Source organism: Dromaius novaehollandiae, chromosome 2 (genome assembly GCF_036370855.1).
Source record: "Dromaius novaehollandiae isolate bDroNov1 chromosome 2, bDroNov1.hap1, whole genome shotgun sequence".
In the NCBI taxonomy this organism is placed as follows: Eukaryota; Metazoa; Chordata; class Aves; order Casuariiformes; family Dromaiidae; genus Dromaius; species Dromaius novaehollandiae.
The window spans coordinates 86,640,103-86,661,789 of record NC_088099.1 but is presented as its reverse complement, the minus strand read 5'-3'; the positions used below and the strand labels follow the sequence as shown (position 1 = coordinate 86,661,789).

The following is a 21,687-nucleotide window of genomic DNA, read 5'->3' as shown; positions in this document are numbered from 1 at the left end:
AGGAGGAGGAAGGGAAAAGGAAAATTCAGCAGCTCCTACAATGTCAGAGCTGTCTTGAATAGTCCTTTAATTTATGATCACTTCGTCTGACCTGGTTAGAAGCAAAAATGCAGTCTCTAGTTCCTGATATCACTGAGCATTTCCTCTTGCAAACCCAGTCGACAGACCAAGTCAGTCCCCGCTGAAGGTCCAAGCAGGTGATAAAACAATGCGCTACAGCTTTCTAGAGTCAGCACGGTTACTGTTACCTGGTTTTTCTTTGTGTCAGCATCAGCATTTTACTTCAGTTTTTTGTAGGAAAAAAAAATGAGTGATTTAGTCAGATTTTAGTATCCAAAAGATGAAAAGCAGAGCTAGTATTTACATGATGCAAAAGCAAAGCAATCAAAGATTATGCCTATGGAGTTTATGCTGTGAATTTATGTCACAGAGAAGCCACTAGATCTGCTCTCCTATATAGCAGATGCTTCTTGCCATAGCACTCTGTGGCCTGGCATAGGTTCAAATGTTAAAGCATTTCAGAAGAGGCCAGGGAACAGAAGCAGAGGAAGTATAACACAGCTTCACTCTCTGTCTTATCACTTGGTGCTTAGGCCACATGCCCCCAAGTACAAAATGAAGTTTTAGCTTCTCCTGGGGCTGAACAGCTAAGGGAGTAATCCACATTTGTCTCTCCCTTCTCAGCTTTCTTAAGGCTCCAGGGGAATCCACTTAAAATAATTTGCTTCCTATCTCTCTATACTCCATCTGCTCATTGACAGAGATATATACCTACAGTTGTGGTGCTGGTAAAGAAAGTGCTGCACTACAGCACCATCCAAGCAATACTGACTGTTGTTCAGCATGTAGTGAAGGGGTAACATCCAACATGCCTTATACCGCTGCTCTTAGTCCAAATAACTGAGACATAATTAAACTACAGGGCAAAGCTTTCCCTCTCCCTTGTTGTCTTGCAGTTCTGCCTGCTCAATGAGGCAGTAGAAATGATGTTAGAAATGAATAAAAACAATGCATTTTCTGAAGGACAACGGGTTTTGATAAGGTACTCGACTCATCATGAGAAATGCAAAGCAGACAGTGGAGCTGACTGAAGAGTTTGATAAGCAAATGAGCAACATCTTTAAATGGAGAGGGGGAGGAAGCAATGGAATTAGTACACAGGCAGAACTGGCAGCTTGGAAGGGCTGATAATTGAAATGCAGCACATTTTTTTCCCTATATTGTCTAGGGTGTTTTACTGAAATTTGTATGTAAGATTTATAAGGCTTATGAAAAGTTTAACAGCTTCTCTCACTTGATTCTGATCTGTCATCAGATTCAGTGTGTCTACAGCCACTGCTTCCCTGTCAATTAAATCCGCACAGTGCTTGATTTCCTCCAAAGGAGCAAAGTATAATTTGTTTGCATTGACATCATATCAGGTGACTGCTGCAGTACTGACTGCTAAAATCACTAATCCTTCACCCTCCTGATTAAAAAATGCAGAAGTACACAGCCCATACTATGCAGAACCAAGTTATATAGTGTGCAGAAGACTCAAACTGTGTTATTTTTTCATCTGGAAGATCTGCTGTTATGTGAAAGACATGAAGATGATGGATGTGGGACAGTCTGACAGAGAACTGTTTGCCCCTTCTCCCAGACTGTCGAAATTTCATCTACCCTTCTGTAAAGCATCACTAGCTAATGCACAGTATATACAAGATTCTTTCTGGGAAGGCTGAAATAGGTCTCACAATTTCATCTACCCTTCTGTAAAGCATCACTAGCTAATGCACAGTATATACAAGATTCTTTCTGGGAAGGCTGAAATAGGTCTCACAATATTATCAGTGTGAGAAGTATACTGCTTAATTCCTTTGGAAAGAGGGACAGAATACAACAAACTAGTTTGGCTTCTATCCTTTAAATAATCCCAAAAATCTTTGCTTTTAAAGGCAAAATATTTTAACACACAGAAAAGCCACCTTTCCATTATAGGACTGTTTTTTCCTTCAGTGAGATGTTTAAAAGCATTCAACTTAGACTATTGCAACATCTTTGTGTCAGTGCTAAGCACATTTAAAAAATACAAAATGATAAAAAAAATGGCAATTTGAGTGGAATGATGAAAGAAAAGTCATGGTAAAATCATCAGGAATATTTTAAAATATTAGTAAATTGGGATCCATTTATTTTTAGGTGTGACACGTACAATGTCCATACATTATGGTAGAATACAAAATGAAAGTCTTTCACTTTTTTAGTGTAACCTACGCAAGCCTTTTGAGGTTTTGCCACCTGTGAACAAAGCAACCATTCTAAAGTAATGCTCCGATCCCATTCTACTGATCCTCAGCCCTTTGTTTTTGTGTTATTATAAGGCAGTAAAGGCACCTAAACCAGGTTAGACAAACTATATTGACTGCTCATTATTGCATCTGAATATTATTACCTTTAGCTGTTTGATTTAAAACATCCTCCAGGGGAGGTTGTTACCTTCCTCAGTTCTGCAAGTTTAACTGCTCATTAACCCAATCTGTGAAACAGTTTAGGTAAGATGCCGACTGAAACCTACCTACTATTTCTTTCCAAACTTGACCATTTCATTTTAAAAAGAAGTCACATTTGGGAGAACTGCAGGACTAATACTTCTGGGGAGGAGGCAAGGGTAGGAGGTAACCACTTCTCCAGGAAGGGCAGCAGCTGGATCACATTGGCTGACTGTGCACAGGATGTTTTGTAAAGGCTTAAAGTTAGTTAGACATTACTGAATGGCTGTGTGGGTTCCTTTCCACATTTCGCTTGAGGTTGTTTTTGTTTTGTTTTGCTCCATGGCTTGTATCCCCCTGAAAATACTTAAACATGAAGGTTATAGACTACTATGTATCTGCATGGGTGGGTTTCTCTTCAGGTCCGGCTGGTACCCGTAGGATTACACAAAGGATAAGATCCGACTGCAAACCAGTCAGAGTTTTCTCTGGTTTGAGCTCTAATGCATCAGCAGCTTTCAGAAGATCTTCAGCACAGGTACACAGAGCTCGTGCTCCCACTAAAAGATGGCTTAATAAATTATTTAAACAAATAAACATTAAGAATTTCATTTTAAAATATTTTTCATATTAACTGAGTTTTAGTCAAGAAAGTATTTTATTTTATTAAAAATTATCCAATCTTTTATATATTTAATACTTTGCATATATGCAGTACAATAGTTTTGGGGTTGTAGGACATTAAAAAAATTATGAGAAAGGACTTTGCAGTTGTTTTAACACAGAACAACATAAATGATATGCAAAGACTTTTGTCTCCTGCTGTTAGGCAAGCAGTGCATTTCACCTTATTTCATATTATCCCATTATCCAGCGGAGAAAAATGGATATTTACCATTGCTGCTGTTGTAAAACTTTGTGAAATAGCATTTTAAGTTATTAGAAAACCACAAGAATCAAGAGTAAGCTTTAACTCAAATAAAGATATGAAAAAAAGATATAAAGTAACTTAATGCTGATTCAGTGCCACAGCCCTGAGAAAGACTTTGGTAATCTTGCTATCCTATCTAGACCTAATAAGCAGATAACTGTATCATCTACCACAAGAAAATAAAATACTCTGTTACATTTAATTATTCTTGGTTGAGTGTTATGGCTTCTGCAGGCATGTGCAGTCTACAGAGGATTTGCTTTAAAAATTCTTGATTGCAACGTTAGCAAACTTAAGGCATTCACTCCTTGGTCTTTACTGGCATGGCAGACACCTCCAGGTGATCAGCTGTCAGGAGATGAAGAGTTTAGTACTTACCTTTGAGAAGAGCAAAGGTAAGTGAGGCAATAAAGAACTGGCTTAATGTTTGAAATGTGTATGTGTGGTCCAGGGATTCATGGTTTTTTTTAGACTGTCACAATGATGGCTCAAGGACTGTATCATTGAAGGAACTCCAGCAAGGAAATTTGAGTGGCAAGAGGTGATTTTTTTTTTGGACGACAAAGTTGTTTGCATGCTTCAACACACCACAGTTTCTAACATTTTAATTATTTTTAGGCTTGACTTGAAGTCTGGATTTCTTGTTTCTTGTGGTAGTAGTGGTTTTCTTTTTGTCTATTTTTTCAATAACTGTATTCTCAAAAAACTTTTATGGCTAAATTTTAAAATACTTGGCAATGCACCTTAGAGCAGATTTGTAACTGAGTATGATTAACAAGAGGATGCTCTTTCCTGTTATGGATCATAGTGCTTAGCATTACAGAGACAGATAGGATTATTCAGTCCATCTTTCAGGAAATACAGTTCTTTTTCCTGTACTGTACATGCTCCATTATTTTACCCAGCTTAGCTTTGTGGTGCCAAGTGACGGAGCTCACATCATTTCTCTTTTATACAGCATAATGTACATCACTGTCAGAAAGATTTTGCTGCACAACATAAATTTTCCCTTTCTTAATTTCACTCCTCTGCACCTGTGTGCTGAACAAAATAATACCTTTCCTTTCTTGGTGTTTAAGCCCTTCAGGTATTTGTAGACTATTCTCATTTCTCCTTTTTGTCATCGCTTATCCAAGCTGAACATATTTTAGTTCTTTTAATCTTTTCTTATAATTTAGGATGCCTAGACCTGATACAGTTTTTCTTGCTTTTCTCTAAACACCCTCCAATTTGTTGATATCTATCTAGTGATGTGGTGCCCAAGACAAAATACTGTTGTCTAGGTGCCATTTGCTAGACACCCAGTTGCATGCACAGATCTATAATTTTCCAGCCACAGTACATGATTATTCTCCTTTGGACTTTGAAGTAGTCAAATCACACCTAAAGTCTCATTTGCATTCTTTTAGTCCCTCACCCCTTTTGAGAATCCTGCTTTGCATGTTTCTTTCATTTATTTGATTATATATGTATTGGGATTATAAAAAATCCTAACTGTTCACACTTCCTAACTGAATCTTATTATCTTTTGTTTATGTTTCTAATTTTTTTTTAAGTTCCATCTGTTATTTTTGATATGATGTATGGTATTTAACTGTCCCAAGCTGGCATAAATTCTGAATTTCATTTACCTGCAGTTTAACTTAAAGTAAACCCAGGTTAAACAATTTAAGGTCACAGAAACCCAAATAGTGATTATCACATTACAACATCCTTTGTCTTTCTTTGCAACAAGCACTTTGCAACATTTGTTTCCCAAAAATCAGTGTTCTGACTCCGCAGGAGCCAGAGTAAGGAATAAGCTTTCCATCAACAAAGTGTGAGCTGAAGTCTCTGTGAAGAGTTAAAATGTTTTTATAAAGCATGTCTATCAACTATGTTATTTGTCCATCTCAGAAAAAGATATCAACAAGATTTTTTTTCAGGAAATATCTGTTCTTCATAAAGCCCCAATACCCTGAAGCTGTTACTCCTCAAATGCTTAATTACCAGATGTCCTGAGCTCCTCATATTCCCACTGACTTTTTTTACTTGTAGATATTCCTTGCAATCAGCAATTAATTAATATAAAAAGAAAAAGATCACTTAAGTCCATATATTTAGAAGTTAGTCACTTAGCTATCTTTGAAGAGCTTGGTCTATGGAGATGTCTTCCCCTGCTCTTCCCCACCCCAAGCAAAAAAAAAAGCCTATGTTTCTATAATTTCTTTAATTCCCTTAATCATTTAAGATTCATAGCCCAGACTAGCTAATTTGTGTTTATTAACATTTCATACATATTTGCTCATCAACAGAATTTTCTGTAGCAGTTCCCACAAAGTGGTTAAACTAAAAACTTTCCAGTGGTTAATACTAAGCAAAGCAGTTTAAAGTGCAGAAGAACACCAGTGATCCAGCCTGGACTGAGAAATTCATGTTTATCTCATTCTTAGAAAAAATGCTTTCTTTTTATCCTATCACATCAGGAATTTTCTTACATCTAAAATGCTTTATTCCAGTGTTCAGGTTTGGCGTGCTGTAGTTTGAGTAATGAGATGCTTTCTAAACTGAGGTTGGCAGCCAAATCATTCAGAGAGTACACAGAAAATTTAGGTTTGGGGTTTTCTTAAATTCAGAATTAATAAAATAAAATTTTATAATCTGAGTCCATTTAAACTACGGCTTCACTATAAAAATTGAAGTACAGACAGGAATATTTGTACTGATAAATTTTTTACTCCACCCTTCCGTGTTTTACCTCTGTCGCACTTGGCCTTAATCCTCCATCTGATCTACCCTTAAAGCAATTTTCTCTGTTCCCCTACAATGCAAACACTTACGTATGTCTTACCTTGCTGATCTCCTGGCTTGATTTGCATGGTTATAGCTTTAGGAATTGCATTTGTAGGACGTATTCCATTTCAGATGGTCTCCCTTTGGCCATGTGATCAAGTGCTACATCTAATCATCTTTTGGAGCTAGAACCAGAAAGAAAATTTGCAAGAATATTTTTTTCTCCAAATTCATGAGTTCCCTCATGTATCTAAAAGGCAACAGTATGCCCAGAGGAACCACAAGGCTGTTCCTGCTTTTGTTCTTATTTTCTAGGAGGTATGAGTATATATGAATAAGATATTGCATTTTCTATCTCCGCTCTTTTAATTACTCTCTAAGACCTTCCAGTCCAAAGCGACATCAAAGTGGTCTGTCTGCATCCTGGATGATGCTTTTCAGTACTGGTGAGGGTAGCTGCTGGCTACAAGAGAGCACTAACAGCTTGATATGACCCACCTTTCATGGTGCCACGACAGTGCACCCAGCAAACCTTTTCTGGTACCTCTTGATTCTTTGCTGGTTTTACTTTCTCTACATTTATCACATCCTCTTTCCTGAGAGTGACTCCAGCACTGGAATGATCCCAGCAACTACAGCCTCCTCTTAAGGCATCCTAATGTAGCTCAAACAAAATATTTAGGCCGGTACTTTGTAATTGTTCTTCTCTGGAGGCAGTGAAACCCTATCAAAAGACAGCTGAGAAGAGAAAATTATCCTGGGCACTGGTGGTGGCTATAATGCTTTTCAGCTGGTGGAAATCTCAGCAGAAAATTTTGTAGTATACATATGTGTGCATGCATATAATACAATGGAGATTTAAGAGAACAATATTGTATGAAATGAGAAGATTATAAGTTATTCATCATCAAGATAATACTAGCAAAATAAGAATACTCAGTTACATTTTGGGAAACAGAAAAAATTGGCCATTGCATTGTAGAGGTCCTCGTGACTTTCTCCTAGGCTCCCCTTTTTGACCTCAGCCCAAGTTTCCCCGTGCCTGTCTCTGCAAGCTTGGCAATGGCCAGGAAAACCCCCACTGAGGGCCAGTGTGGTGAGAACACAAATGCACACTCTGTGTTTAGGCACCAATTTAAAGAAAAAGAAAAACTATGGTAACTTTTTATAAGTCTTTACATGTTATAACTTGTTATATGATACCGCTGTTGCATTATGTCACCACTGCAAGACAGAAGAACAAAGAAAGATTTTTAGCAAAGTTTATAAAGTTCTGGTGAGGATCCAAAGTCATCCCTGCCAGACATCACAAGTCTTCCCCTTCACATTTTGAAGACCGAAGAGCCTGTCCCGAGTTGCACAGCCTCCTCAGCATCCTGCTGTCCCTCATGAGAGCAACCTGGTGTCACACATTACCAGGAGCAGGACAGCTGTCCAGTTCTTTCACTCATGGTGTAACAGTGTGAACAACTGAGGTGGTCTGCTCAACAGCTCGAAGTTCCTATTAGCATCATGATGGTGACCGGCTGTCGCTCATGCATTCGACAGCCCTCCATCAAGCATTCTGCCACCTTCTGACCTGCAGCTGGAATCAACACAGTCTCCCCCATTGTCCTCCTCCCTTCAAAAGACAATAGCCCTCTTTCGGGGGGCATTCCCATGGTCCCTATGAGCCACATGCTGCCTCACCTTTTAACCAGGATGACTACAAATTATTCTTGAGCTTCTAAAAAAGCAGGTGTGTATTGCCATGCTCTTTTTATAGAATCTCACACTGGGTATCAGGCTGTACAAAAAGAGTGCTTTTGGGCTGCAGAAGGAAATTACATCTCTTTTAAGGCCTCCTCCGATAAGAGCTCAGGCAGCAACAGTGACTTCCCTGAGGGATGTCCCAACAATTCCCGTTTGAAGAGCAGCTTTATGGAGTCTGATTCACTCTTCTACTAAGTATTGCAGATTTACTGAAATCTCTGAGCATTTCTGTGTCCAGCAAAGCTGTCTGTGAGAGGACCTTCCCCGGTGTGTTTTCCTGGATATTGCACATGAACAACCACTGAAAGGGCTGCTTGTTTGCAGTTGTTCTCCTAAGTATGTTTTTAGGCAATACATCTCCAATACTTCCTTCCTTCTTCTGTGGCCTAAGCTAATATATAGATTCTCAGGATGAGAGGAGCTGACATGACTGGCAATGTCCCACTCCTATTTTTACCATGGGTACAGCACATGGAGGGAGGAGGAAGGGGGAAGATAGGGATGTCTTTTAACATAATGCTAAGCTAAAACCAGCCTGATTAACAATGCTGGCATAATAGTATCCACAGTGCAAATGTAGGTGAAGACGGTGAATTTTGAAGAACTGTGTAGCCAGATAAGATCAGTTTTTATCACACTGCTCAGTTCCCATTGATCCCATTTCCACTGATGCCAAGAGGATTTCTGCCTTTAGTTTCAGCAAAAGTACCGCTAGTCTTGCAACGTGTACGTTGGACTTAAATCCTGCAAATGCTTATGTTTAGGAGTAGGCTTATTGGGCTTGTGCATGAAGTTAACCACCTGCATGAATGCTCACAGATAGAATATCATATTCTGATCCTACGAGTATTTGTGCTTGAACTGAACTTTAAACACAGCAATGTAGAAAATTAGCATAAAGTATCTTTTTTCAAATTGAATATATGTATTTTGTAGTTTTAAAGCCTCCTGGTGAAGGAACATGGGTCTACTTCAGGCCTCATTAAACTAAAATGAGAAAACTCCTATTGCTTGCACTGCCATTTGAAGTCGATCCGGTTCTTTCTTCACTGACTTACATTGTGGTGTGTAGGTTACTTAGGCAAAGCTAATCTTCCACAGGGGGGAGATAAGCAAAGTTCCTTTCTCATGTTTTGATCCCATTTATTTGTGTATGGACTCATATTCAATTTGGGAAGCAATTATATTTTATTAAACAGGAAATGCCTGAAAGAGTAATTTCACTATTCCTGAAATTTTTATCTTGGGATAATAGCATTTTTAATAAACAGCATAGATATTTTTCAGAATTTTTATGTCAACCAGATTTTGAACAATGAGATTGAAATTACAAATGTAGGTAGATAATGTTATCATATTCATGAAAATGTGCCTGCTCTGCTGTGTAAAAGGTTATATTCTGCCTTTAGCATATCATTTCTGAGGCTTCTCAAATAAAGCAGTGGACTAGTAAGGATGACTGGCAATTGATAAACTAACCTGTTGCATCTCTATATAGGATTTGCTTATGATTTTGATTAAATGAAATGGCTCCAAAGGAGCATGGCACCTTCTTTGTGAATTTTAATTATTGAAATCTTCCTGGATTATTAGTGCTCTTGAGTCCAAATCTAAGATATTTTCTTCAGGGTATGCCAAATACCCCTTTCAATCATTGATTTCTTTTACAGTGAAGCTGTATCTAATAATGTACTGTTTATCATGACATTGCCTGTATATTCTTTCTGTAAATGACACTAATCAGAGAAGGGAATACTGGCTTTTATTGTCACTGATTTATATGCAGTGAGGTATCATATGCACGGTTTTCTGGCCTTTACGATCTTTTAAATGTTGTTGTGTGCTGTTTTGTTCTTATTGCCTACTACTCCCAAATGGCTTTCTCAGTTTCATCCTGCCTGGTTTTTAAGAAACATCATCTAGGTATGCAGGGACTGACAATGAAAAGGAAATTAGTAGCTGGTGGCACTGCATCAGAAAAATTATTATTCTGTTATGACTACAAACGGTAGCATTGAATGTGAAAATAGACTTTCAAATTTATTAGCATTTAAGGGAAATGGTTTTGGAATAATTATCAGATTATTTGTAAGCAGCCATATTATTAAGCAGATATGTCTATTAAGTCTTTGCTAGGGAAAAACAACAAATAAATACACATTTTGAGTTTTGAATCTGTTCCGTGTTGGTACTTTTTTAACAAAGGATCAGAAGAAGAATAAAAAAAACAATAAAATTGCCCTGCTCTTTGCAGCTCCAGTGAAAGTGAGAGCTGGTTGTTTTTCCCAAAGGCAAAGAGCCCTTTATTGTGCTTATATCTGTGGGGAGATGGCCAGACTCTCCCCCACTCCTCGTGCTCCAGCATTCCCTACATGAGGGACCCTTCGCTCTGGAAACAGAAACTGTGCCAACAGCCCATATACGTCCCATAGGGCAGCTCTACATGCCCAGTGAGGCTACTTCCAGCTTATTTGCAGCTACAAATGCATGCAGAGAGACCAGATCTGATCTGCTATTTATACCTTAAGCAGTGTTTAGACATCTTTTCTCTTTCTCCCTCTAAGCCTGTCTAGTGCTTTCCAAAGTGACTGGTGTAAGTGATCAGGGTCAAGAAGCCGTGCATCAACTTCTTCAGAGCTCAAAGATTTAAAACAATCTGAACACTAAAAGTACTAAATCTTTTATTTTATCCCATTTTCCCTTGAGCATTCCAGCCCTCCAAAAAATAAATGAACAAATGATTGTTTATTGTCTTCTTGCAAGATGGTAATAGCTGAGGAGAGAAAAATAACAAAATTTCTTTAGCTAGCTAGACTGCGGTTATGATAAATGTGTAATCATTGCACGTTTGCATCTACTTTGTTTAATATTTTTCACATGCAGATACTTCATCGATTGGAAGAATGATGGGAACAGCTACTTTACAATAGACGCTACCGAAGGAACCATTGCTACTAATGAATTACTGGACAGAGAAAGCACAGCACAGTACAATTTCTCTATAATTGCAAGTAAAGTTAGTAAGTATGGCACAAATGGAATTAACATGCTAATGTGGTGTTTTTTTCAGAATGTAGTGTCTGGACATAAATATGCTGTGAAGAGTGCACATAGTATGAAGAAATGATTTAAGAATGCACAGCAAATATCATTCTGGCAAGACTCACTGTAAGGCCAAGTGTGATGTTCTAACAGGCCTGTGTGGTAAGGTTGATCTAGTAGCCCTCATAGGGCACAGTTCTCAGAAGCTGAAAGAAGTTTGTCAGCATGAAGAGCTAGAGATTAGGGGGTGAAATAACAGCAAGGTTTCAATGTGAACACCAAATACAGAGGTTCAACCATTAAACCTTATGTAAGATATTTATGATTTGGCTATACGACTGTTGCTTATATTTATACAGCACATAAGTACTGTACTTCTAAAAGAACTCTCCTCAGTTCTCTTGTCATTTTATCCTCACAACAGTGAAGGGAGGGACTTTCTGTGCTACTGTGTGGAAACCCTTCTGTTCTCGTTTCTGGTTTTGCAATTCACTTAATGTAAAATTAGGTTAGTCAATGAAGAGGTCTAGCGGCTTTTTAAGGGTGGAAAAATGTAAACATTCCTTTGATTATCAGACAAAAAGACATTAAAACTGAGTCAAGAGGACATGCTAATAATTTAAGAAACTAAATGAATCTTTGTGCTTTATCTCTCCTTTTGAGTTTCCTCTCTGCCCAAGACTCTTTCTGCCTAACCACTTGTTTTCTTCTCCTATACAGCCTGTGGTTGTCTTGTTTGCATCCTTCACACTTGTCTTTGTGCCTTCTCCTTTTCCCTGATGAGAACTCCCTCCTCAGCTGTATTACTTAGCTGTAGCTTTCTCCATTGGCAGCCTTCTGTGCAGCAATCCTCCTGCATGATGCTGTCGAACAGAAACCCTCCTAGGCTTGTACCACCATTTGAGTAAAATACTTTTGGTCATCAAGCATTTGTGCAAAGGCTGCAGAAGTCTGTTGACATCCACTGGTGGTGGAGGAGGATCCCTGCTGTTCTTCCCATTTGTTATGTATTGTTTGTGTGCCCAGGAATGTAAGTTTATAAAGCAGAGAACATGTTTTCCTCAATGTACTGCACTGAGTGCTCAATAAGTAATACATTCTGCTAATAGGAAGAGGGAGATTTTAGAAGCAGAAGGTATATATTATTTAAAATAAGAAAGAAATTCTCAGTTGTAGTTATCTCAGAAAGAAACATGGGATAACTCTCTAGAGGCTGAAAATATAACAAGGGAAACAGACAAATGAACACGTGAATTTCAGCCTTAGCTTGGAATACAGTGACAGAGGAAACTAAACTATCTCGAGTGACATGAGTATGTGGAGATACATATACATGTATGAGAAAGTCCAGTAGAAATGTAATTGTTCTCCAAAGAAACTGAAAGGCATGTAGATAGCATGTGGAGGTCTCATAATGGTCTATGTTTCAGTAAAGCTTAACTATTTAGATTTATTGGTGTGTAATGAACATTTGAGATTTGTAAAATTTTCTGCAGTAAGGCAAAGGTTTTAATAAACTCTGTGTGAATATGTTTATTATTCCCAAGAGTAATTAAAGCCAGCTACCCCCCCCCCAAGTTTACCTGTCTGTGCATCTTCACAGCACATACAGAGTCTGCACCTTAGAAATATTTGTGATTTATATCTGTATACTTCAAAACATTTATACATCAACCATTATCTGTAGCACTAGAAACAATTGCCATACCTGCACTATACCTGTAATTGAGAGTGCTTTGGTGGATTTGAGATATATTAACTGTCAAAACTTCATATGCAGGTGTCTGACTCAGAGCTAGTACAGAAATAAATGTTGAGGTTTGAGAAATGACACTGCACACAGCCAAAAAGACCAAAGAGAAGAGGAGGGAACATCTGAAGAAAAAAAGGGGAAAAAATTAATACATTGGAAATATTTCTGCTTTAAATGAAAATTACCACCTATTTGGTCCTGATGTAGAAACACTGAAATCACTATCTCTTTTTAAAGTAACAGTCCCTTAAACACTTATTTTAGTGTGCTGCCTTGACATATTCATGATTATCCAAGGAGAGTGGCCCTGTACTGCAAACAGCTGCATAAATGTGCCCAGAGAATGAGAATTATTGTTATTCAAGAATTTTCAGTTCTGACTGACCTCATTTCTTTAAGAGAAAAAAATTCAAAACTAGTAATAGGCATATTAAATTTGGTAACTTAAAAAACTTTATTGCCAAAATATTTATTTTGCTTTCTCAAATCATTATTTTCACTGTGACAGAAGCAAAAAAGGATAGCTTAAGAGAAGAGAAAAGCTCAATTTTAGACAGTGAAAGGTCATTTTGCAAATGATCTTCTCTTTTTTTTTGAAAAGGATGATTATAAACAAAACCCACCAGCTTTATCCCTGTCAAGCCAGAGGGAAAAAAAAAATTAAACTGGCTTTGCCATCATTACCCTGTATATGGAAAATGATGCCAAGCTCATGAGTAGGTTTGGGTAGACCAGCTCCCTGTGCCTTAGCCCTGGGGCTTTCTAATCATTGTTCCCCACTGTTCATCTGTAGCATCAAAATGAATCCCTGTACAAATCAAAGATGATGCTTATGTTACATTTTTCTCGCAGCAAATAATTCTGTCTTGTTCTGTTATGAGTTCTGAGCAATCAAGCTGCCTTTCAAACAATGGCACAAGTACCATACAGTTTAGATAGCTAAGTATAGCAGCAGACAGTCGATTAATATAAACATAGATACAGATGTACCATTTAGACTTTCAGACCATTTAGACAAGTTGATTGGTCTGACTAGTATTAGCACTAAAGCCTCAGAAGTTATCATTTTTCAAGAGAAAACATTTCAAGAGTGAAGCAGAAGGGAAATGCTGTATGTTTATTAAAATCAACTTTGTTAACATCACCCATTAGGGAGAAAAAGAAAGTTTAAAAACCCAGTTGTTTGGGTATAGCTGTTGTAAATATTTTTATGTCCAGCATCCTCATTCTGCATTTATTTGATAGACATGCTGAGATAATTTTTCCCTAAACTCCAGATCATGCCCCTTCATCCCTGTTTGCACCAGAGATTATATGATGCAGCATTAGCATTATCCTGTGCTCTTTATTTCTAATCCTAAAGAAATGCCAAACATCTGATCTAAACATAAACTGGTAATCAGTCTCCAAGCTGCAGCACAGCCAACCCTTGAGAACATCTCAGGGGGTTAGCCAGTGTGGGGTGATAGATATCCCACTGCCATGCTTAACACAACACACTGCAACTTGGTTCTTGTCCTCGGTAGAGAAACCCAGGCCAAAGTGGGAGGTAGATGACTGTGCTGCTAACACAGGTGGGAGGTGGGTGACTGTGTTGCTAACATGCAGATGATGACACAGAAATGCAGGCAGCATGAAGGTTCCTTACACATCCATAGAAGTAGCAGAATAGTAAATAAGAAACCAGATGTCAGACAGGTTCTCCACACTCTTAATTTAACTCTTAGAGTAAATTTCTTCTCAGCGTAAATCAACTCCCTAGCAGCCTGCATAGTTGCTTTTTCTGATTGTCTTTGACCCCACAGACTCTGTCCATTACTAGTAAATTAAACATGCCTAGGGTCCATCTCAAGCACTGAGGCCAGCTGGCACTGAATGGCCTATTTCTATGCTATTAAACACTCTTGCCTTCCAAAGAGGGTGGCCACACATAAATCAATTCTTTGGGAGTGGTCCCTAGTACATAGTAACTCCCAGCATATGCATTTGAATTGTCTGCGAGACCATTAGTTGCCCCAAACCAAAACCATGCCAATAAGGGCTGCTGTAAGAATTTAACAGTATAAATAATCACATTCCAGTGCTGAAGAAGTTCCCCACTGCCACTTAATTACCCAGCATGGAAATAGCTTTTGTGTCTTACAAAACAGGAACTACATAAAATACAGAAGATCTTGTTTCTGCTTTCCCCTCCTCAAGGCCTGATTAAGAATAAATATAACCATCACATAAACATAATCCTTCCTGCTCCAGCCATCTTCCTACCTCCTATAGCTCTAGGTTCAAGTTTTGTGAATGCTAAAGAAACCTGAGCTTAAAGCTCAAGGTGAAGGTTATCCTCTCCTGCATACCATACATGGCATTAAAGAATCACCAGTTCTCCATACCTGGTGTAATGGGCTGTCAGTATCTGTCTTCTCAGATGTCTTGGACTTCACATGCTTCCATAGGTCTATCTAAAACGTTTTAAACATTTTCTCTTACTGTAGTATCCGTGAACCAAAAAGATGTTAATAGATCATGATAAACAGGGTTGCCATTATCCTACATACAGGGAATTTGAGGAAAAGAGAAGCTAAGTAATTTGCCTATATCATACAGGCAGAATTGAAAACTGTATCTTAATTCCTAGGCTAACGATTTAACCACTTGTCTTCTCTTTTGTGTAATCTGGATTTAAAAGGCATGAGCAGATGTTTTCAATGACTCACTCATTGACACAAGCATGCATGTCACTACTGACCTTATAGGGCTCAGATAGATTCGATTTTCATAGGAATAACAAACAAAACAGAGAAAACGCAGGTCAAATTTGCAAAGTGGTATCTGAAATGTAATTCTTCGTCCTTGTTCACATCAAGCACTACTAACTCTGTATGGATTCAAAGTGGTACACAATCTCGCTGCAGTCTTCCTTTGTGGATATGAGTAGTAATACTGATATTAGTACAGACTAGACTAGAAAGAAAATTAATCACACAATAAAGTGGAACCCAGAAGTTGTTCCATTTTACACTGTAGTAATTCTATTTACTTTCATGTTTGATTTTTGCTGACCACTTATTCAAGGTAAAATTTTACATTGTGAAAACAGCAGAAAAGATTTTGATCTCTAGTATTTTTTTCAAGGAATCAGAGAAAATAAAGCTGGTCATCCATGGAAAATAAATGTAAAAACTATACTAACATATGCATGTATATTTCCAAAGCATTCTATAGTGATTCTGAGGGAAGACACAATGTCAAATCTTTCTGTACATTTAAAAAATATATATATTCCACAGAGTATACACTCCTTCTGAAAAAATAATTTCTTTAGGACACTTTCAGAAATACAGTCTAAGCAGATATTTTATAGAGACTCACATGTTTAATTGGAATGATCAAGATAGCTAATATCTTCTATATGTTGTGTACCTGACAAACAAATTTGAAATACGTATATCCTTTTATCAGAAAGGCATTTTTTTACGTATTTCTAAAAAGAAAGGAATGTCTATGACTCTACCTTCATATCAATGTGTTAATCTCTAACATGCTTGCAGGTATCCTGAACTGCTGTTGTTCAGTGTTGTGCCTTAAAATGAAAATATAAAACCTCAAGGAAAACCTGAGTTAGTGTGTGTGAATTGCTATATTCTTCGCAAAGAACACTGCTAGCAGGCTAGTTGCAAGTTAGATCCTGTTTCTGACAGTAGCTGTGTGAACTTCACCTACTTACAGCTCATTTGATCTCTTTGTCTCTTCAGAAATAGGGTCCTGTTCTGTAGTGACTAAAATAACCTCTTAGTACTTCCTTTCTTCCTGTTAGTAGGAAGCAACCAATTCAACTGTGAGCAAGTGATCTAGATTTCTTTTGCCTCTTCGTTTACCTAAAGAATCTCTGCCAGTCCCCAACCGCTATACCAAATGCTGGCCTCATTCATACTGTACAATGCAGAGAGATCCTGCAAGCAGCGTTGATGCTTAATTGGAAATGAATGAGACTTCAAAGAGAACAGAAACTGATTGTCAAAATCTCTTATATATTAGGTATGATTACAGGAAGAAACTACAAATATCGTGAGATTTGGGGGGTTTTTTTGTTTTTTTGGTTTGGGGTTTTTTTTTGGATTCCAAGGCTGGCCAGTTTATCTACTATTTGTAAACAGATAAATCAAAGTTTTACTTGCAGCTAGTTTAACTTAAATTGGAAATCATTTTGGACTACCGTTTGGCTTTGACAGAGGTCTCTTGAAAAAACTGCGTTTAACAGTTCCTAAGAACAAGAAAGAAATTGTTTAAGATTTCTACACTGCTACCATGAAATTCTGTGCATGTTGAGTGGTAATATACTGTTGGCCTGGGAAGTGACCTTCCTCCCCTGCTATGTCTGTTATAAACACCACAAGTGCAAAGGTTTATTCAGATTTCAAAGTGAGTAGCTAATGCAAACAACTGAGTATCTGTAAAAGGTTTAATTTATGTCTGAAGATTCAAAAAAGCTCTTCTTATTCTTAATCATTACCCCATTCTGCCATTCTTACATTAGCCACACTTCATAGTGGGGAATTCTTGAAGAATTAATGGTGACTGCATTGTGGCTGTCACTCTTAAATTCAAAGGGATAAATTATCCTTTTGGCTCAGCAGCTAAACTGTTTTTATGTACCTGCTACCATGTAAGGTGTCTCAGCATACAGCAAAAGAGAATTTTATCTGCTTTGTATTGAACTTGGTCTTCTTTCTGCTGGCCATTGAATTTGTACATAATCTTGTTTATAAAATGCATCTAGTAACTAAAATCTGTCAGCTTAGTAAATGATGAAGGGTATCTACATTAGTAAGACAACGAACAGAAGGATAGTGTACACTATTTTTTAGCATTTATTTTGCACATAAATATTTGCTGCTTACACAGTTAAATGATTATCTGTTTTAACATAGCTTGACGGTCTAATCATGAGTTGGATGCTAGCATATATATTTCACTGCTAAATTTGCCACCAGCTCACTCTGGTTTGTAGCAAATCTTTGTACCATTCCTTCTCTGTTACTTTCTCCACCTACAAAACGGGTATGCTCCACTTACCTCCTTAATTATCATCTTGAAATGGTAAACAGGGGATAAGTAATAAATATTGATTTTTTACATCCCATAGTGGAACACAGAATTCAGTTTTAATCACTGGAAGTGTTTTCCATAGACTCCATCAAAAGTGATCTGAGAAAAGTTTGCACCTATAATTACAAGTGCACCTTCAACTTCTGTAAATTATGCTCTGATAAACATAATCATGTTGATTGATTCCTTATTCCATGAAGAGTAATGGATCAAGTCTGGTACAACATGATAAGAAGTTTGCTTCTGGTTTCTTCTTAGTACAAATCAGAAGTAAACTTAAGTCAAGGATTTTTAGAAGTCATGGTACCAGGATCAAAACATTTTATGACAGGTTATGGGCACTGATGATGACGACAAACATAAATAGTATTGCTTAATGCTTTTCTCCTAAAAATCATTTATAGGTAACCCACTATTAACCAGCAAAGTCAACGTTATAATAAATGTCCTGGATGTCAACGAGTTTCCTCCTGAAATTTCAGTTCCCTATGAGACATCTGTATGTGAAAATGCCAAACCGGGACAGGTATTTCAAATCCATAATGCTTGCTATTTTGCTTTTTATTTCCTTATTATTTATAGAAATAGCCATTTCTTGGTTTGAAAAATGACACCATTTTAGACTACTTAAAAAAAAATGCCTGTGTTAGAAATACTCACCTTTTGGATCTCTGGTTGTTGACCTTTACAGTCTGTTTATTTTTATTATCCCAGAATATATGAGCCAGAGCCACCCTATAATGTACAGGGAACAGCCATAATAAGAGAAAGAATTCGTGCTTTGAAGAACTTTAAATGTAAGGAAAAAAAATGCAGTCAAGTGAGTAAGCAGAGTAGGATAGACTTACACACATCTCTGCGTCCTATCCTGAGCAAAAGAACGAAAACTGCAAAGACAATCCTGCTAAAAGCTTGTTTTTATAAGCATATACATAACATGAAAAACCTCTTTTGGACTCAGAATGTCATCTTATACTGTGAGTGATGCTAGTGTCAATAAAGAACTCAGTGAGGAAAAGCTTGTCCCAGAGGCTGGTGACATCTGGGCCTTCTGCACAAATTTTGCACAATTAAACAAAGTAGTACCACAAAGTGCCAAGGCCTACCATCACACATATTAGCTGCCAATATTTTTTCCAAGATAAGGCTTATAACTTCACCTCTTCAACTCTGTGAGTTACTGCCAGCCATGGAATGAACATATTCAGCCTGCCCTGTAATCACTGACTCCCCTTTGCATGTATGTAATAGGTAAATAGTATATCTGAACCTTTTTATTATGGATTTGGCCATGACTCCCAAAGATATTCCTATCACATTATTTTATGTATTTCAACTATTTACTAAGGAATCTAATTTAACTTGTGGTTTATCCAATACTTAGTAGTTTGTTACTAGTTAGTAGTTATCAGTTCAGTAAAAGTAGAAAAGGGAGTCTTTTACAGAGAAGGCTCAGATAAGCACTGAAGTACAAAAATTATAAATATTTAGACCTTCGTTACATGAAAAGTTACCTCCCTTTTTAAAAGATCAGTGGAAATCCCTGCCATGAAACACTTTAACTGCACTGTGCTTACCTGAAATCCAGTAGATAGGACTTGGACTCAAAAGTTCTTGCCCCAATATTTCTCCATGGTGCAGACCTTTCAACTCTCTTTACTTCATTCCAGGCTGTAACATTAGGATGCACTTTCGTGAAGTACTGCAGCATGTACTAGCAGTAATAGTAGTGGTACCAGATAAACTGAACTATCTTTAATTATTCTATCAGACTTGCAAACAATCACGAGTATTTTGATACAAAGCACAAATATTAAATATTTCTGCAGTCAAGTATATGGCAAATTTTTCTAATCTCCTTCAGATATGTCTCAGTGAGACCTTGTGGGACATCACCAGTCCTCTGGAGGTTGTAGCATTCAGACTTCTTGCCTTTACCTCCCAACACATTAGAGGAAGGAGAATAATCCGTCAGGATGTTCACTGTCATTGTTTCATCTGAGGATCACCTTCCACTTCTACAAAACTGCTTCTTTTAGAAGAGTGAACTGACTTCAAATTTAATTTTAATCTGATTTCAGGTAATACAGACTATCACTGCAGCAGACAAAGATTTGTCACCAGCTGGGCAAAGATTTTCCTTCAGACTGTCACCTGAGGCTTCCAACAAACCAAATTTCACAGTCCATGACTACAGAAGTAAGTTGTTTGCCCATATCTCTCTTTCAGAGCAGCAGACTGAAATTCTAATGACAATTATGATTACTTCATATTACAGTCGTGCCTACAGATGAACTTTTTATTTAACACATTTTTATAATTGTTAAACAGTCGGATATATATTAGTATAAATTCAGGTCTTGCATCTTTTCTCATTTTAGGGGACAGGAATGGTTATGGCACTCTGAGATTTTCCTATAGGCATGCAAAATTACTACTAGCTGTTTTACTTTTTCCTTTTATCTCTCAGTATCTCAGGAAGAACTCATTTACCAATGGAGATGTACTTTTAAACAAGGCATACAAATATTATTACCTTGCTGACTGTTTTAAAAGTAGCTAGTTATTGTGCTTTCTGAAGGAAATGTAGTCCTACAGGAGAATTAGTTTTAAATATGTACAGTCCTGCTGCAGTATAATGGCATCCCACAACACCCTGCATAACTTGTGGATTTATGATTAACGTCTCTATTTTTTTCCCCAATTTTTCTCATAACTGATCATCTCTTCTTTCTTTTTCACTTCAATGCTCTCAATAAATGGCAAAGAACAATCCAAGATGAAAAGGCATCTTCAAGCATATACTCTTGTGAACAGAAACAGCTAAAAAACCTCTGAGCATTTTTGTTTGTTACTTACTTTTTCCTGATTTGGTGGTTGGTAGGGAAATTCTTTCTTCATATTACCAGTCCGTACTTTTTATATTGTTTATATAGAATCCAATACCCTTGCTGCCAAAGTAATTGCACTGTACTTTGTTTCTTCACAAAGTGGTACCAAAGTGGTACTTATCATAAGACTGATGATAAAGTAACAATTAATGATAACAACTATCATACCAAGTATGAAGGCGTAACAACTAATCAGGTCCCTTAAGAGAGAAGGTTCCTTATCTTAAAGTAAGATATATGGATCAGGTAAAGGAAAGCATGGATGCTGGGGCAGGCCTATCCAAGCCCAGGGCAGGTGTGCAGGATGCTACAGAGTTTAAGAACTTCCTGGTTTGGGCAGATGCTGAATAAGATTTTTTTTTTTTTTTTTTAACATGACAAATGTGTACACAGTTCCAATCTCTAAGTCCTTTTTCAGGTACCTACGTAAGTACTTTATATACTGGCGGTATTGATGTTTGCCCTTTTATAATATGTTGTAATAAACTGCAACAAATTTCTCCCCACTAATTATTTGAAACAAATATGGAAAGAAATTTTTAGCATGTTTATCAGTGATTAGGTAATTGCTGAAGAAGAATACTGTTATGATGAGCTCTTGGTAAAAAAGTTCTACAGTACTCTGCAAAGAAAACATCCAATAAAATTCAGTATCATTTCTTTCCCTATTTAAGGATGTAAGTTTTAAGTGTTGCTTTTAAGTAAAATTATTTAATTTTTAATTACTTAATTTTAATTTGAGATGTCAAGTATGTTGCCAAAGTTTCATGTTCCTGAGAATTAAGTAATCTCATCTGAAGAAGGACTAGAAGTGGATAATCTAGAGAATAAAAAAAATTGGAGAGGCCACTTATTATTCTTTTTTTAACCAGTTAAGTATATGACTCAAATGATTTTTGAAGCCACACACTTTTGCCAATGTTAGGAAATACCAAAACTAAAGCCAACAAAATAAGCACAACTACTAAACAT

The 21,687-nt window shown here is 37.2% G+C and overlaps 1 protein-coding gene across 2 annotated transcripts in view; it reads left to right on the top strand.

Moving 5' to 3' along the window:
* Positions 1 to 21,687, top strand: part of CDH12 (cadherin 12) — a 791,024-nt gene that overhangs the window by 757,657 nt on the left and 11,680 nt on the right. For both annotated transcript variants that reach the window (XM_064506878.1, XM_064506879.1), the window contains 3 exons: positions 10,810 to 10,946; positions 18,229 to 18,350; positions 19,906 to 20,023. In XM_064506878.1, coding sequence (XP_064362948.1) covers positions 10,810 to 10,946; positions 18,229 to 18,350; positions 19,906 to 20,023 — 377 coding nt within the window. The remainder of the gene's footprint in view (positions 1 to 10,809; positions 10,947 to 18,228; positions 18,351 to 19,905; positions 20,024 to 21,687) is intronic.